The 19460-nt window shown below is 38.7% G+C and overlaps 1 protein-coding gene across 5 annotated transcripts in view; it reads left to right on the top strand.

The window, feature by feature from the left end:
• Positions 1-19460, top strand: part of lpp (LIM domain containing preferred translocation partner in lipoma) — a 200350-nt gene that overhangs the window by 114914 nt on the left and 65976 nt on the right. For all 5 annotated transcript variants that reach the window (XM_081380119.1, XM_081380123.1, XM_081380120.1 and 2 more), the window contains one exon: positions 6461-7033. In XM_081380119.1, the coding sequence (XP_081236245.1) occupies positions 6461-7033 (573 nt within the window). The remainder of the gene's footprint in view (positions 1-6460; positions 7034-19460) is intronic.

Genomic DNA, 19460 nt, shown 5'->3' with positions numbered 1-19460 from the left:
AGTAGCATATGCTTTAGATCTGCCTTTAGATCCTGGCGTTTAAGTTTTAGTTCAAGGGATAGTTCATCATTTTCTCACCCATATGCTGTTCCAAAACTTAGTTTTTTTCACACACACACACACACGATAAATAGATTAGATATAGATATGATATATATGTATAAAATATCAGTGGCTGGGTGGTGCATCGTAAAAGAAATCCGCCCAATGCAGATACTTTGGATGGGTATATACACAGCTAAACAGAAATTACAAACTGCACCTTTAAACAGTATGCCACACTCAGATCTAAATCAGAGACAACAAATAAGAAACACCATGGCAGGTGTCAATTAAATGTATACTGGAAGTATTTTTTTCATTAAAAAAAGAATAATAATATAATAAATAGTAGCCTATTATAAATAACATATATGGATTCTTTAAAAAACAAGTTGAAATGACTTTAACAAACGCATAGCCTATCAATTAACAACCTTGGACAGTTACAGTAAGGCTCTGTTTCCACCTGGTGTTAAGATGCGTTTTGGTCAATCGGATCACAAGTAGATAAGGGAGACACATACCTGTTTACACCTGGTGTTTTAATCCATCTCTTTTGTCCACTTTCAACCACTTCTGGCCTGATTTTCTTCGAGGGGAGGGTAAATGTATGGATTTTTTCAGATATTTTGATCTAATGGATAAAATAAGCTTGTGCAATTTACATATGTACGCGCCCGCAAACGACGGAAAAACAACGACGGAGAGCAGCAGCTTTAGTTTCTGCTCTGCAGCCACAAGTTAGAAATCAGGAATGGTGAGAGAACATTGTGCTTGGTACGTTTTTTGTCTTCAAACCAAACTTGGGTCTTTAGCTGACATAGTTTAAATCCCCGTCTGTCTAGCACACTTCCCATAAGGTTAGTTCAGTAGGCGGAGAATAGGCGGTCTTTTGCGACTGTTTGATCACATGAGCGTTTACACTAAGAAAGCAATCCTGTCGAATGCGTTTTCAACTACCTCTGGAAGTGGCTCAAAGCTCAAAACATTTTAGACCCCATTTACACCTGTATTTAGCATCGTTCACTTGTGATCCGATCGACCAAAACACATCTTAATACCAGGTGTAAACAGGGCCTATAAGTCTACTTACAATAAGGTAATAAGGTCTGTCTTTAATAGTTTATAATTTTTCCTAAAATCGAGAAGATTAAATACTATGAAAATTGTTTCATTTATGACTTATGTTTTCATTAGATTTAGTCTAGTTAGTTCTGTATCAAATACAATGTGATTTTCGTTGATCGAGATCTGGCAGGAACAGCACATTTTTCCTCTTGGGCGAGTGATTCACGGACTGCTTTCCCTGCATATGAAATCCCCCATTTCCCAGCAAACCAATTAGAATTTGAAAAAATTATGACGATACATAACAACAGAGCGTGGCAACACAAGGCTCCATTCACTTGCAGAACGCAAGTTTCTGGAGGGCACATAGGTCTGAAGTAGTGAGTTAGGTATAGGGGTGCAGAGCCAATAGCTGTTCTGTAGGCAAACATCAGTGCCTTGAATTAAAATGTTATCATGTAAGCTTTATTGCACACCTCAACAAGGAAATTTATAGTAATTTATAGTGTTAATACTAATTAGTGAGTCCACGAAGCATTCACAGCTTGCAGTTTATATAGGCCACATGCCCCTGATTTATATATATATATATATATATATATATATATATATATATATATATTTAAAGGAATGTTTCACTGCTGGAAAGATGAATTTGTATTTAAATTGGGTCATTTATGTAGTAGAAATGTGAAATTATTGTAGAAGTTGGTGACTTCTAGACTTTTTTTTTTTTTTTGGCTCATGTGGATGAAAGAAACAATACACTTGCTTCGCTGCCCTACGAGGCCACTCCCAAGCCACGCTTACCGGTTACAGAGGGCAGTATCAGAAGAAATTATACAACTAGGCTACTAGTTGACTCGAAACTGAAAAGTCGCCATTTTCTCGTGAGATCCCACCCCCTATGGGCAGGTTGAAAACATGTGGAACTAGCTCCTACTACTGGCTGTAGTCTCTAGCCTTTGGCCAAAAAAGCCTCCGATGACGCAAAATGAGGATTTTTGCGTCATCAGAGGGTTTTTTTCCAGACACACAATACAGAAATCTCTCGTCTCAGGGGGACATGAGGGAAGGAAGCATGGTAATTCGAAAATACTACCGGGTTTCTACTGAAACAAAGCTTAATGCTAATCGGTGAAGTATCCCTTTAATATATTGTGAATAATGTTTCATCTGGTTTTCATTTGTAATAGGGCTGTAATAATATAAGATTTTTTCCACACATTTATAATGGCTAAATGAATTCACAATTACGATAGTATTGGAATATCTTTAGAAAAAAAAAAGTATATATCAGTCAATTTCTTAAATCTTACGTTTTTGTGTTTTCTTTGGCCAACGGATCACACTCAAAAATAAAAAATAGAGGAGGCGGAGAGAGTGTTTGTAAATGTAACTATACAAAAGAGCTTGATCTGCACTTCCTGCAGACATGTGTCAAACACCTTATCTTGTTTTTGTTTCTTTTACAGAACCCCCAAAACTTTTTTTCAAGTGCAGGTAGAATGTCTCACCTTCACTTGTCATGTCCTCTGACGTTTTGACCGGCAGTAGTAGCTACACGCTGCGTCATCATTTTATTTTTTTATGCTTTATGATTGAAACCAGCATTATGTTGCAATACCGCCACCTACTGTATTGGAGTGTCAACCAGATGGTGCTGGATTATTTACAATATTACTCTATGTGCAGCATTTTACACAATATCACTATTTAATTTATCGCAGTTATCGTCAGTAGCATTATATTTTGACACCCCTAGTTTGAAATGAAAGTATGAATGTCAATGGGTCCATTGACCCCATTGACTTTCACTGTTTGACTAAAAATCTTGTGGTCATGGATCCTTCCAATACAACGCAGCTACAACCATGTCACTGTATTAATTTTAACACACAATTCGTATCTCTCAGAAGTTGTGAACAGATGTGCCTACTTCCATGGTTTCACTGACATAGTTTAAGACTTCCATAAAACAGAACTTTCTTAATTTGTTTGCACAGGGAAATCTGTGATGTGCCATTTCATAGCAATCTTCTCCTACCCATGATTTCACCCTCAAATAAAGGAGTGATTTCCTCTCCTCTAATCTAATGGGTGTATAATTTGCCATGACAATATAATTATTTTTAGGGTCCTATTTGCATTTCCAGCCCTCTGCTAAGTAAATGTTAGGGTTTAAGGTCTTTATAGATAAATTAATAATATCAAGTATTTAAAATAGCATGAAACATTTAAATTGAGTAATTTCACTTCCTGAAGGGCACGTTTAGGGTATTTTACATTTGCATGCAGACAGATACATCGGCCCTAATCACTGAGACGCAAAATGGTAGTTAAGAGTGTGAAATATTTCATGGGGCCTTTTTCGGGTCTATCTGATTTTTGTGTCATGAAGCCTGAGGTATTATTCTTGAGATAAAATAAGAAAACAAACTCCTGACTATGCAAGAGTGTTTTGAGCAGTAATAACAGGCCGTATTTATGTCTTTAAAGAACAAGCCTCTGCCTCAGGCATGTAGTTTCATTCTCCTCATCATGTGATGGAGACAGTAATTGATTTCTCATTCTCTGACTTAAGGCAGTAACCTAAAAAGAAAAGCATAGGTTAATGACAGCTGGTTTGTAGGTCAATAATAGAGAATTTAACACTGGTGATCTATTTGAAACAGACTATTAGACTTTGATTTTTCTAATATGTAATTGTAACTGGCACAGTCACCTTGGAGGAGTCATTTACTTCTGCCCTCGTTAGCTATACAGTATATGCACAGACTGCAATAAAGTATGTTATCAGCCAATTGAATACGTTGTACAAGAAATCAGGTATATAACCTCTGATTATTGAAGCTGGCAAAATATGGTGTTAAGCATTTTTTCAAAAATAAAATTACTATATTTTATCTTCACTCTCATTTCATTCAAGGTCACACTAAATAACAGTTGATTAATAATAATAACTTACTATTGGTTGCCATGCTTTGTCAATTTGAATGATTAATTTGATTTTCAACTTCAGTTTTAACTTTTTACTAAGATAGTGTATTTTACAACAAATAATTCTTATAAATGTTTAAATTGTGAAAGAATATTATTTAGAATATGAATTACAAGATCTGTATAATATACTACTATATATACATTTGCCATTTGTATTCCAAGTTACAGTTAAAAGGTGTTTTAAAGCAAAAACACATTTTAACATTAAAAACGTTTTCTGAAGAAATTGCGCACATTTTAGTTTGACTTTTTTTCCATTTAACAGTAGGTGACAGAATCTGTCACCACGTTTATAGAACCAGTTGGTTTTAACCATAGATTCCTGGGATAAAAAATGTCTTTCTGACCCACTTACCCAGCAAACCACCTTAACCATGAAACCCATCTAAAGTACATGATGCAACAGTGCCTTTCCCTACACAACCAAACACTTCCTCTCTGAATTCATGAAGAGATGGGCATCACCACAAGATTAAAACATTTTTATAGGCACATTCACTTCACAGGCGTGTTTAAAACGTGCAATTCTGCTTGAGGCAATGATGTGCTATCATGAAGTGTATTACTGAACGTTTCATCATGAAATTAGAGTCTCTTTGGTCTTCATTTAGCTGGTTAGTTATGACAGAACAACCTTCTATAGATGAATAAAATCAGCCAAATATTATAGAATGGAAGTATCTCTTTGGTCTTTTAATTCAATCAGACAAAGCACCAAATGCTCTACAGCTAGGATTTATTTTGATCTTTGATGGTTGTCACTGGGTCTGTGCTTATTTTCATTTTCAATAATCTTTTTACATCTAGAGAAATCAAGCCTGTCCTCAGGCTCTGTGACACGGCCATTGTTGGACGTTGAATAGACTTCTCTGTGGAGAGCTACAGAGCCAAAGCACCCAGGAATCCAGGGACACAAATCTTTCTGATTTAGACTCCGTCCCATGCAGCCCGCTAGCATCAGCACAATTGTCTCTACACTCGTCAGACTGCCCATCACTTCTCTCTGTCCAGTCTAACAAAATAATTTATTCCCTACTCTTGACTCTAAATCTCAAAGCTTTATTAGCCATAGTTTATGAGTGGATATGGTCTGGGCACGACCAACTGATGGTTGTTGCACTTGCCCTGTGGATCGATCTGTAGTAGACAGGCTGCATAATTACTGTACTTGCGCTGTGAGATGCGGGATGGTTAAATTGTGGTGCTTGAATGTTCTACGCCCTCTGATGTTCACTAGGACCACCTCTCATTGTAACATGTCTGTCCCATCATTAACGACCATTAGTTAACGACCAGCCAGTTGCCAAGCTGTGATGACAGTAGTTCAGTGGTTTGTGCTGTTGCATAACTTGATGTCCACCCGTGGGTGGGCGAGTGAGTACGTGAGTGAGTGAGTGAGTGAGTGAGTGAGTGAGTGAGTGAGTGAGTGAGTGAGTGAGTGAGTGAGTGAGTGAGTGAGTGAGTGAGTGAGTGAGTGAGTGAGTGAGTGAGTGAGTGAGTGAGTGGGTGGGTGGGTGAGTGCGTGAGAGAGTGGGTGGGTGGGTGAGTGCGTGAGAGAGTGGGTGGGTGGGTGGGTGAGTGAGTGAGTGAATGAGTGAGTGAGTAGGTGGGTGGTTGAATGAATGAGTGAGTGGGTAGTTGAGTGAGTGAGTTTGTTTGTTCTCAGTGAGTGGGTGGGCGAGAGAGTGGGTGAGTAGGTGGGTGGGTGAGTGAGTGAGTGAGTGCGTGAGAGAGTGAGTGGGTGGTTGAGTGAGTGAGTAGGTGGGTAAATGAATGAGTGAGTGGGTAGTTGAGTGAGTGAGTGAGTTTGTTTGTGAGAGAGTGAGTGGGTGGGTGGGCGAGTGAGTGTGTGAAAGAGTGGGTGAGTGGGTGGGTGAGTGAGTGAGTGAGTGAGTGAGTGAGTGAGTGAGTGAGTGAGTGAGTAGGTGGGTGAATGAATGAGTGAGTGGGTAGTTGAGTGAGTGAGTGTGTGAGAGAGTGAGTGAGTGAGTGGGTGGGTGGGTGGGTGAATGAGTGTGTGAGAGAGTTAGTGCGTGAGAGGGTGGGTGGGTGTTTGAGTTAGTGAGTAGGTGAGTGAGTGAGTGGCTGGGTATTTGAGTGAATGAGTGGGTGGGTGAGTGAGTGAGTGAGTGTGCAATCCTTGCATTGTGGGAAATTCTTCCACCTTGGTCAGGCCTATAAAACAAACTTTTAAATTTATTAATTAATTTAAAAACATTCAAAAAGTTTGTCAAGTCATCATTAAACGTATGTTGATAAACTGCTAATGTATTTTTTTATTTATTTAAAAATATATATTTTAAAAAACTTAAAAAAGGTTGTCAATTTATCCGTTTATTTCTTATAGAATTCTGCCAGCCCAGCTGCGTCAGGCTCCAACGCCCCTGTTACAGGCTATCGTCGCATGGTCATCCCAACCCAGCCCCCTCTAACCGCCACTAAAAAATCCACCCCGAAACCACAGGCCCCTCCGACTATCCCTCCTCCAGCTTCATCTTCTCCACGCCCCCAATACCAGCCTGGGCCCCAGCCTGTCCCAGCATCCTACACCACCGCCTCTACTCCGAGCCAGCCAACCTTCAATGTTCAGGTCAGGGCCGCACAGCCTGGACCCCAGCAGCAGCCGGTCCGTGGTCCAGCCCAGGTACAGTACATGCCGGCTCAACCCAGAGGCCCTGACTTTGCATACGGGCCTCCTCAGCCGGGATTCTGTCCTGCTCCATCTGGAGGCTACCATGACCAGCACTATGGCGGAGCTCCTGGTTATGGAGGTCAGAACACATGGAGAGCTGAACCAAGTCACCATGCCCCTCCTCTACCCACCCAAGGGTACCAGCCCGCTCCCCCGAAAAAAACCTACATCACTGATCCTCCTGCCAGCTTGGCACCCTTCGGCGGTGGACCTTCTGTTCCTCATAAGGTAAGGGCCACATCTATGTTTCAAATAGCAGTATAACAAACAGAAACAGATAGAAAAACAAATCCATGAAAAGCTTTCTTAGAAAAGCATTCAGGCCCATAATCAATTCTATTATTTTAATGAATTTATGTTATTATGTTCTCTGTGATGCGTGTATTTTAAAGCACTGAAACACATATTGAATTATTTTAAAATGGCATGCACTATTTGTGTCACCGAATTAAATGTTCTTAATAGGACACAATGGCCTTACTATTGGCTGCTACCTGTGTATAACTTAAATAAATGATATTTTCTGGATAAAAACACACATGGATTATTATTCAAGTTGTGAACCTGTAGGCCAAATGAAAAAAAAAAAAAAAATGAAAAAAACAAAGAGCAGTTGAAGAAGTTAATACGAAAAAGTTCAAAACAATATTCGAGCATTTGTGTCCAACACATCTAGGAAAGGGTTCAGGTTTTGTGAAGGGTCACCACTCACCCTTGTGAAAACTAAATACACATTAGCATACTAATATACTTTAAACTAACAAATTTAAGTGTGAAATGAATGTAATGTTTTCAAACACTTAATTGCACTGCAAATAAATGAACATGAATTATAGTTTAACTTTATATTAAATGCAGTTAACTTACGACAGAAAGTACATCTTTATTTGTCATTTCAGAATTATGTCTATTGTCTGCTTTATTTACTGACAAGAATTTGTGTAAACTAAAATTACATTAATGCAATTTCTATTGAAACTTTTCATGTAATTTTAATTGTATTTGTAATTACACATTTGTATTAATGAAGCTGAATTTAGGACATTTAGGATAACTTTAAATGTAATATTAACACACTAAAGTTAAACTTATAATCAAGTACTTTACATGTTCTTTTGTATATTAGTCAAAAATAAGTGTCCTTTAAATCATGACAAAATAGTATTGAAACAATTACTTAAAATGTCAAAGCATCTAATTTGACATTATTGCATTCTGCACTCTTTAAAAGAGTACTTATTAGGTTAGGTTAAAAAAATCACTCTTTTGTAAGTGCACTTAATTATATTATCTGCAAGTATGCAAGTGTTTTTTTTTTTTTACATTTGTCTGTATGGGAGTATAGAGTTTGCAAAATCTTGATCTTGGAATGATGTAAGATTTTTATGGTTAGATGACACAGCAAGTGTTTTAGATGTTTAGATGTGATGTAAATAGAACACAAGTCTCACATATGTCAAACATACTATTCATTTATTTGCATATTTTTTGTATTTTTTATTATTCAAATAATACCATTTCTGTGCTTTTAAATAAAACGCATGATGGAATACATTGGATTTAGAATAGTACAATTAGAGCATTGATTAAGGGTTTGAATATCTTTGGAAGACACTGCAAACCAGAAAGGATATTCTGGAAATACACTGCTCATTTTTATCCAATAGCAGGCTGTGATGATGGAAAGGTACACATAACCGCACAGCTGTCCTTTTTCTGTGCACAATGAAAAATTCATGAAAATACTTTGAAAGTGTGTATCTGTGTGTGTTGTTTGTGTGTGTATGTATGAATAATATATTTGTGGTAATTAATTATCTGTGTTCGTGTCCTATGATTGTGTGTTTAAGCTTGTAGCTTGTGTTTTTTATGATTTATTGATTGTGTATGAGAGAGGGAGAACATTTTCAAAAGCTGGTTACCACACAAAACATGCTCGTATTTAAAATTAAACTTTGAATCTTTGTACAGTCATAACAGCTCATTTAAAGCAACAGCAACTTGATTTTATGGTTCACGGTAATGTGTGTGCGCGTATGTGTGTTAAAGATCATGAGTGAGTGTAAGTGGCTCATAAGTGTGTATGCTTTACTTAGTGTTTGTGATTTAATTGCTTCAGATGGCAATACAGCAGGGAGTTTCTTTGCATCCTTCATCGAAATCTTCGGAATAAACAGTTATTTTAACCTTTATGAATTGTTAATGCCGCTTCTCTGTAGGGCTTTACACTTTCTGACTCTATTTGTCTGAATAAAAACAGAATGTTTATTTTATCTCATCTCACACATTCATATTTCTCTCACTTTCACTCTATTTGCTCTTATTTCTTCCTTCTTGACATCTAGTTCTAACTTATTATTTATTGAAAGAGAAATGAAGATGCTTTGTCAAAATATATTTATGTTTGTTTTATGGATTTGTGTCAGTTTAACTGAATTCTCTTAAGTCTTAGTACCATGCTTCAAAGTAAGTAACTAGTAAATGGTTAGGTCATGCGATTATTCGTGTTTGTTGATGCCCATCACGGTTTTGCAAACTAGGAGCTGCAAAGGAACAGAAAAGGAGCATTTAACTGCTCATGTATTTGTGTATGAAATTTAAATAATTAAATACATACAGTATTTTACAATGGTCTGACTGAATACTGGATTCTGACTGGCTGAAATGCATGAGTTAAAACTGGTTAATGCATAGGTAGTTCCAATCAGTTTAATCAGCATTCTAAATGAATGTGCTGCCTTCATTGAAGCTCACACTCACACATACAGACAGTGGCTCCTTCTGAAATCGCATACTCTCTTGAGTAGATATTTTGAATAAGTAATTTCTTCTCAATCGCTAAAATAGAACCTTCTATATAGTATGAATGTAATCTGTATGTACTAGATTCGCCATGTTGTCATTATCATGTGACATACCTGTGTCAGTTGCGTTGCTTCACTGCCATTCACAAATCCTCTCCCGTGGCCTCATGGGATAGTAAAGAGTCCGTCGTATACACACTTCAGAATCTTGCCGGAAGTAGTAGGTCATCTGGGTACCTTTTGCCTACTCTTTTATGAGCACTGTGAATTCAGACATACTTCTTTTGTCACACTGTTTTTCGCCTACTATATACAGTAGTAGAGAAGTTTGCGATTTCGGATGCAACCAGTCACTCAAGAGATGATCACCCACACTAGTGGGATAGTGCTCGCATATAAATGTAATCTTACCAAACCAAAATTCTAGCTCTAACGACCTGTAGATATACAAATGGAAATGAACCATTTTTTTTTATTCATTCAGTGAATGTTTTGGTGCTGCAAACAAGTCGACAATGACAACTTGTCCATTCTGGCAAGCTCTCCTGGTATAAACAGGATTATATAGGCCAGGGGTGTCCAACCCTGCTCCTGGAGGGCCAGTGTCCTGCAGAGTTTAGCTCCAGTCCTAATTAAACACACATGAAACAGCTAATCAAGAGGTGCGTCCCAATTTGTGTGATTATGCACTATTCTATGATGTTTTCTAGTATAAATAGTGCGAGGAGTGTGTTCACACTGAAAATTCCAAATAGAAAAAGTACACTTTAAATACCTGGAGGATTCGGACGGGGAGGGGCTATCAGACTCCGATGTTGAAATTAACCATATAAAATTCATACACTACAGGGTTGAGTACATAGTGTATAGTGTTAAAAAATGTATAACGTTACTGTAGTGGGTAAAAAAAAACATAGTTTCATCTTAATACAAAGTAAATATTTTCCAGATAATATATATATATTCTTTTACTTTAGTACAATATAAAAGCCAATAACTTGCATTTGAAAACAACATGTTGACTTTATAAAATCACACTAATTAATTTCTCTCATACAGAATAAATGAGTCTTCATTCATGAAAATATAGCTGCCTTTATGATGTAGGAAGGGGGTCCTTTCCAAAGGGATCATCCCATATATTTGGGAGCCTAATTTAACATATGCTGTATGTCATTGATAGTCAGGTTCTTAGGTTGAAAAACTCAAGACTTTAAAAGCTGTGGTGCACATCTTGACTTTCTGAAATTCAACTAGGCAAGAGAACATCGGTCAGAACTAGAGAACAAACAAGGTGTTGACACTGAATGAACAATGAATGTTACATGGCAGTTTCCTGTCTTAACGCTGGTCTTCCCCCATGGCAGAACTTCTAGGTCACTACCTTCGAGTCCTCTGCAGAAAGACAGCCTGAGGCGCCTGAGAATCTGTTACTCTTTTTTTTTTTTTAATTTTCCAAGAATATCTGGTAATGTCTTTCACAATCAGCCCAAGGATGTAAAACATCCAGTCCAATTAGAGTAGTACAATACACTGTTATTAATATATAAGAGTGATGGGATGATATGTGGCAGGCACTTGGGAAGTGTCTTTTTCCTTGTGTCATTGTAGTTCCTTCTTGCTCCACACAGATTATGATGGCCTTTTAATCAGCAAAAGTTTCTGTCATTGGTTTATTTATTGTGAAGCAGAATATATACAGTGATTTGCAAAAGAAACAAGAAGTCAATAATTTTGCGTTTTTCAAAAATTCAAAAGGACAGAGAGTATTAAGAAAAAAATGACTTTTTGGAGTTGCCTCAGAGAGCTATTACTGGCTGCTTCATGAAGATGGCTATTGCGGTCTCCGCGTACACTCTCTCCATAGCCACAATCTGGGGAAAAGAACATACCCTTGAGCCCACACTAATTCAAGGATTTTATGCACTAGTACAAACAACTGCAGCCCCAGCATTTGGGAATAGCTCATCAAGGACTGTGTTTAACTAAACACAAAATAAATACCACAATGTCGAGCACAGCCTCATGTATTAAGAAAACAAATTAACATTATTCGAAACACAAGTACATTATGTTGTGAGGTGGCAGCTCAAGTCCCAAAATAGTGCAACAGAACAACAAAAGATGGTGTTGTACGGCTCTTTGAATTCTCTTTGATTCCACACATCCTCTCCACCCCCAAGCAAATATTCTTATTGAATTCATTTTCAGTATGTTCTGAACATGAATACAGATTTGTTGTGTCTGTAATTTATTCATATAAGAATGTTGGCTTCTAAACACTGAGTTAAAGAAGAGCATGCTTTAAATGCCATATTATCCGCCAGATCTCATTAGTAATTGTAGATATATATACTGTGTGTATATATATATATATATATATATATATATATATATATATATATATATATATATTTGCATAGACACTGAAACACACATAAAAATATGTACACACTATGTTCAGTCTGTATGAAGGGCCATACCAACTAAATGACTGAATATGTATCGTGACAAATTTTTTTATTTCATCTAGCCATTTTTGTGTGGCTGAGATTACTTGGCCTTGTGTCATGTAGTGATGGGAAGTCCGGTTCTTTTCCGCGAACCGGTTCTTTCGGACAGTTCGTTTCAATGAACCGGTTCAAAAAACCTGTTCACCAGTTCTTTTGCGTCATCACGTAATGACGTCAATTCTATCATCCCGGCGGATAAATATACATTCAAATAAAGGCATTTGTAATCATAACTACATTTAAAGGTCCCGTTTTATGCCCCTTTTCACAAGATGTAAAATAAGTCTCTGATGTCTCCAGAGTGTGTATGTGAAGTTTGAGCTCAAAATACCCAACAGATCATTTTTTACAGGATGTTTAAATTTACATTTTTTGGGGCTCAGAAAAACGACCTGTTTCAGTGTGTGCCCTTTAAATGCAAATGAGGTGCTGCTGGACGACACAGGGGGCGGAGCTTCATGAGCTCGCGCTCAGTCTGTCAGGAAAAATTGATCTCACGGAATGATGATAATATCAGAAACTCTCAGTAACGGCGTTCATTTCGAGTCGGACAATAATGCCTACAGAGTCAGAGTGCTGTATAGAGATGAAACAGGTATGGTTTAGTAGTTTAATTACGGTTATTATAACGTATTTGTCATCTGCTTGTAGGCTATGTATCCATTATTTATTAATAGCCTACAAGTCTGCTGTCTGAATGATGATCAAACATGTACTGATGAGTATAATAAAGTTTATTGTACATCACACAAAAGATGAAGCGTCAGTTTTACTTCAGAAAATCACCGTAAGAGCTGAGTAAACACAGTAGGCTAAGTTATAAGAAGTGCGCAAGTAGCCAGTAGAGTTGAGGGAGCATTCCTGTGGGCGGAGGTTAGTCAAGAAACGGTTCTGGTGATGTCACTAATGCAGGAAGTAGAGGGATGTAGTCCAATCGAGCCGTTTTTTGTAGTCAACTTCTGTTAAATAAAATATCTCGCTTGGCATTGAACTTTGAGCTTTATAATTTTACAGATATTATTTATGCTCTAACAGCAACATTACACACTAACTAAAGTTTGAAACATGGGATCACGCAGAACGGGACCTTTAAATAATAGTACTCATCGTCATAATCATCTTGGATAGGTTTCATACATTTACGTATTGAAAATGAACCCTGTAGTAGGCCTAAGGCGATGCCCAAACGCGGATGTTTTACATGTCTTAAAGTGAATAAACTGGTCTTCATCATTTTTATCTTATTTGTAATTAAATAAACTTACATTTCGCCGAATTCGGCCCCTCATTCAAGTCCTTGGTTCACCCGTGCTCATGTATCAGCACAGCACATAGACAGCATATAAACACAGCATCAGTTGGCCAAAAGAAAGTTTGGTTCAGAGACGGTGTTATCACGCATGCGCAGTCTCTCCAGCTCATCGGTTCTCTGTATCGAACGTGTCCGAAAGAAACAGTTCTCGGTTCTGTGCTGGTGATCCGAGAACTGCTGCAACAACCAGTTCATGACTCGAGAACCGTAGCACAGGCCTGTGTGTGAGCTGAGAACTACTGAAACCTACTAGGCTATAGCCTTTAGACAAAACTAAAAAGTCGATGCATGTCTCCAGTATGTTTAATACGTTATGTTTTGATTAACAGACTATAAACATTTACTTTGCACCCTTTAAAACCTTGGCAAGAGTTTACATCAAAAATGTATATCAACTTAGTTAGAAATTAAATGATCTGTTCCAGAAAATAATGTTTTAGTATAATAATGTTTAGTTTTACAATCCATTCATTGTGTTTCCAATCTTTAAAATAATACAGTGAAAATGCAGTAGTCTATGTGATAAACATGTTTCTAACATGTTTTATTGTGTTACACTTACTGATGTTTAATAAAATACTTAAGAACATGCATTTCGTCCATCTGAAAGAATTGCACGCATGCTCAGCTCATCAGCTCATCGGTTCTCAGTATGTCGAACGTGTCCGAAAGAAACAGTTCTCGGTTCTGTACTGGTGGTCCGAGAACCGCTGTACCTGTACAGTACGTTCGGTAGTGCGCGCATGCTCAGCCAGCTGCTCGTGCTCATCACTTCTCTCAGCACAACATGTCTCAGTTCACTGTTGGATTTACTGGAGTAACATATATGCCTACTCCGGGATATTGGTTTATTTTGAGTCGAAGGGACTGTCAGGACTCAGGCATGTCCGAAAGTGAGTAACTTTAGTAACTTGTGGATCAGTGCTGACGCAAGACGCGAACTGTTTCGAACGATTCAGTCCGATTTAGTGTACTGGTTCGACCAGTTCACTAAAAAGAACCGGTTCAAAAGAACGATTCGTTCACGAACCGGACATCACTAGTGTCACGGTGAGCTGTAATTGGATTTTAATTGAGTGTGCTTAATGCTGTGCCACAATGACCACTCTGATGGAGCCCACCATTAACACGTTTTTGAGGACGCCCCTCACCTTAAAAAAAATCAACAAAAAGACAAAAAAACACAGTGAAATCACATCTGTTTTACACCTTCCTCACCAGCCTGCTATAGATAAATTTTCAGTGTTTCTTAAGGCACAGCTGGGTCTTGATGTAGAAGTCATTTAAATTAGGTCTAATTAATGTAATTATAAGGCTGGCTCTTGGATTGAGAGATGTTTGAAGCAAAGAAAATGTGGACTGAGTGATGCCATTTTCACCGCTTCATAATCTAAGGTCTCTTTAGAGGAGCACTATTACCAGACTTCTCTCATGTCAAGCAAGCGCAGTCATCAAACATCCAGCCGAACGTGAACTCTAAAGAGCTCTAAAACAATCCTTTTCCCCTTGAAAGCAATGCACACTTAGAAAACACGACAGCGCGGTGACCTCTCTCACAGTACAATGCATTTGATCCTGATGTTTTCCAACTCAACTGATTCTGTTGTTCTAATGAGAAGCTTTTCCTGGCCTTTTAGCCATAATCTGTTTATTTTCCTTTCCGTCTGTATCGCCACACTTTGAACTTAAATCTCTGAACGGAACAGCGGCACAATATAAAAGCCAGATTAGAGTAAAAGCCAAAGCTGTCAACTTTGTCTTTACCGTTGTCAATCTGTCCAGATGTCATGTCGGGACATTTCCATAACCCTCCGCACAATGCAAAACCGACTTCGTGAACTAATCTGATGTATAAATAATCTCATATATCAAGCAAATAATAGATGGCTTAAGAGCAGCGAGCAATGGCCATTTCCTGGCCGTGGTTCATCGAGGGGTCTGCGCTTACATACTCGCTTCCATTCACGCTATTGCTTTGTGTCCCTTGTCGCAGTGATCATTAGATTTAATTGAGAGCTGTCATGGAGGGTCAGCATCATTATGAGTCCGTAATCACTTCCCGTCCAGTCGTCTTCATGGCTGCATGCTGATTGGCTGACCCCCTCAGGATCTCATCTCTGATTGGTTCACGTCTTTGATATTAGAAGTAAGGTGTAAAAGTGAAGGCTTTTCACATCAACACAGCTCAAGGACACTTAATTAAGCAAATCTGCCAGTGAACGTTTGATCTCATTTTTCGAATGGAGGGGGAATTTCATGGCTGCTAGTTCATTTAGTGATTTCTTCAACTCTCTCCATCTTTTCTGATCTTCCTCTCCTTCTCTTTCTCTTGCTGCGTCTCTCTCTCTAAATTGGGGAAAGGCTAAGCTGGATGATAGCTTGTGTTATTGCTGAGCTTGAGTGACAATTGACAGGGGGAGGATTATTCTCAACTGTTCAACCCCTACAGGCGGCTAAAGCCCCCTAGAAGGTCAATGATGGTTTCAGCTGTCAAATATTCAGCTTTCCTATGTTTGACGTTGCGCTCCCCCACCCGTCTCTCCTGTTTTCTGCTTCTAGAGGCCGTTTTTCTCCCTGACTCACATATCAACATTTGCGTTGGACCTCGTCAACACCTGCTCAAAATAACCTCTTCTAGGACATGATTAAGAAGCTCGCTGACCTCACATACTCTTTATTCAGTCCCCTTTTGGCATTATTCCAATTTGGGCCCATTACCAAAATTTCTGGCCCTTGTTGGTTTTATACATAGCATTTCACTTTTAACATGTTTTAAACACACAATATTCAAAATGAATAAAAAGAGATGTTAAGTCCATCTTAAAGGTGCATTGTGTAATATTAAGGAGGATCTGTAGACAGAAATGTGATATAATATACATAACTATGTTTTCAGTGGTGTATAAAGACCTTACATAATGAACCGTTCAAAAAAATTATCATTATTATTATTTTTATGACTTTTATATTGATACAAAAACTTTTTAAGTTTTTATTCATCAAATTATCCTGAAGAAAATGTATCATGGTTTCAACAACAACATCAAAAAAATATAGGCAGCACAACTGGTTTTAACATTGATAATAACAAGAAATGTTTCTTGGGCACCAAATCAGCATATTAGAATGATTTCTGAAAGACCATGTGACACTGGAGACTAATAGCTGCACAAAATAGTTATTTAGAATTTTTATAATATTTTACAATAATTTTGTCCCCTTTCAAATGGGACACTATTAGGGAACGCCTCCAGCATGACCGGTGTCTGAAGCATTCATCTAAATGCGAAAATGTCCTTGGCCAGTGACAACACGAGACGTCACTACCGGTGCATGTAGTACACGTCCTCAATTTATTTTGTCTTCAGGATCCATTTGTTTGTTTACATGTGAAGGCAGTCACTATGGATTACACTCAGAAAAGCATTTCAGGAAGTGTGTGCCTGCGTATCAGAGAACTTTTTTGGGAGAGATGGAGTCTAGAGAGCCCATTTTTTCCTTGGGTTTGACTGTAGAGCAGAAGCCTCCCCCTGAGACGGGTCTGGAAGTAGGGCCCTTCAGTCCCTGATGAGCTCATTCGATCTCGAGAATCTGACAGGGAGTGTTTTTTCGCCCCAGTTTGCGAACCCTTCCTTGTCGTAAGGCACCTTCGGGAGTATTTTGAGTGTTGAGATCCTACAAAGGAAAAAACCCAAGAGGAAGAGGTTTGCTCGCTCTGGGTTGCAAACTCCTCCTGTTGCACTTCACCTCTGAGATTGCTTGAGTCTAGAGACAGAATCATATTACAGGTTTTACAATGGTTGTAGCTAGCCCTCTGTTAGCTCCCATTGGTCATCTAGGATGGGCATGGAGTAGAACCCTCTTGGTTATGGGCATATTTCCAGACAAGGTGCTCTGCTCCCTGTAGTGAGCTCATTCTGACTCTAGTAATCATTTCTCTATAGAGGGTGGCACCAAATGCATAAGGCTTTCTGTGGGCCTCCTTGGTGAAACTTTCTTTAGGGTAGAGTGTTGATAGGTCTCCTCTCATTCTAGAGAGTCGTCCTGCTGAGGCCTCTGCTACCCAGAGCTCCGCATTGATAGGCATATCAAGTTAAATGGCTCTCTGAGAGCCTCCTTGATATGGCTATCCTTAGCATAGAATAGGCCTCCTCTTGTTTTAGAGCGTTGACAAGCAAGGCCTCTGCTTTTTGGAGATCTGTCTAGAAGGTGGCACCAATGTGTATGGCTCTCTTGAGACTCCTTGGCTAGATGGTCTTTAGGGCAGCATGTTGTTAGGCCTCCTCTCGTTTTATAGAGTCATCCTGCTGAGGCCTTTGCTCTCCAGAGCCTTGCCTGGATAACGGTCTTGAGTGTATGGCTCTCTCTGAACCTCCTTGATAGATCTGTCAGTAGCATTGAGTGTGTTTTGGCCTTCTCTTAATTCGAGAGTCGTTATACTGACTGCCTCCACTCTTTAAAGCCCTGTCTAGACAGGAGACACCAGCATGTATGGTTCTTTGTGAGCCTCCCTGGTGAAGCTGTTGTTAGGGTAGAGTATGGTTAAGCCTCCTCTCATGAGGGTCATCATGCTGAGGCCTCCGCTCACCAGCAGTAAGCGGCTGAGCTAGAGTTCTCCCCTCACTCAGAGGGTCGTTATGCAGAGTCTCTGCTCCCCAGTTGCTGTTTCTACAATCCGTTGTGAAAGATTATCATTGGAGGCCTCCTCATGGAGTGCTGGATCTAGAGGTGCTGTGTGCAGACAGGTTGTAGGCCTTCGCTGCTGAGTTAACGAAGTTGGCCTCCCTGGTGGGATTAGTACAAGGGGTAGTATTTTATGACCCCCAGAAGTGGCAGGCCAGGATTTATATTCTATTAATCCTTGGCCATATTCCCTTTAAGGTGTTCATAACATGTAATACCAAGCTCTTGAGCTGTTCATGGGCTAATACTTTTTGCTCAGCCCTGCAAGGAAGGCGGGAAGGATGTAAGCCAGGACTCTCCTTTTCAGTGTGTGTGTGCAGCTTGGGCTATAGCTGGATGGTGATAGCTGTAACGAGTATATCCTGTTATGTTCAGCTTTGTTTGCTTTGTTTCTATTACCTGCCTGCCTAAGTTCTTATTAGTGTCATTGGTTACTCATTGATTAGTCATTCTGTTCAGCTGTTTCCTAATTAGTTCCCTTTGTTTGTTCCATTTATTTAAGCCCTGTGTTTCCTTTGTTTAGTTGTCTGGTATTGTCATTGTGAAGGTGATTGTTCTGTTCTTCTCATTCTTTCCTAGTTGGTGGATTATAATAAAGACTGTTTTGTTTAGGCTACTAATCATTTGTTGTAAAACCTTGCAATCATTGAGGGTGACAATAGCAAGGCATATATGTGTCCATTACAGTGATTGTGTAGTAGGTTAAATTCAGTGCTGTATACAAGGACATGAACACAGTCAAATACATACTTCCACAGCATTGCAAAAGAAATCATATGCTTTTTTTTTTTTTTGCTAGTGTTGAGAAAATGCTTCTGAACATACAAGCAATAACACAGACACAGAGAATCCTTTGTTTAAATGGGAACTTTTGTAGTCTGGCTATCACCAGACCAATCGAGTGATTTGTTTGCTAAACTAAAGAAGCCATTGAGCATTGTCGAGAGGTTAAAAGGAATTGGATTGGATTAAACCCACCAATAGCGCACCCGGTGGATAAGCCAGTTTGTGATTGGTCCCCGCAAATTTGTAACGGAAGCAGGGTAGAACAATGTACAGGTTTCCAGCCTGAGCTGTAGGGCGAAATCAAATAGCCGGCTGATCGGGCTGGGTTTACCCAGTCTAGAACTTTTGTATTTTCTAGTAAAAATATCTAGACTTAGCCTTTAAACAAGATTTAAACAAGGTTCCATGGCAAAAATTTTCATAAGACTTTTTAATTTTTAATAAATGTAATATTTTTTAAAAATTAAAAAATAATTAAATGAGGTTTATACAAAAAACAAGAAAAACAATGTTCTAGTGGTGTGAGAAAAATGCACTTCATTGACTCTAATTATATC

The sequence above is a fragment of the Scardinius erythrophthalmus genome (assembly GCF_964197995.2).
Source record: "Scardinius erythrophthalmus genome assembly, chromosome: 12".
Classification (NCBI taxonomy): domain Eukaryota; kingdom Metazoa; phylum Chordata; class Actinopteri; order Cypriniformes; family Leuciscidae; genus Scardinius; species Scardinius erythrophthalmus.
The sequence above is the reverse complement of the archived record's forward strand: the minus strand, read 5'-3'. Positions and strand labels throughout refer to the sequence as shown.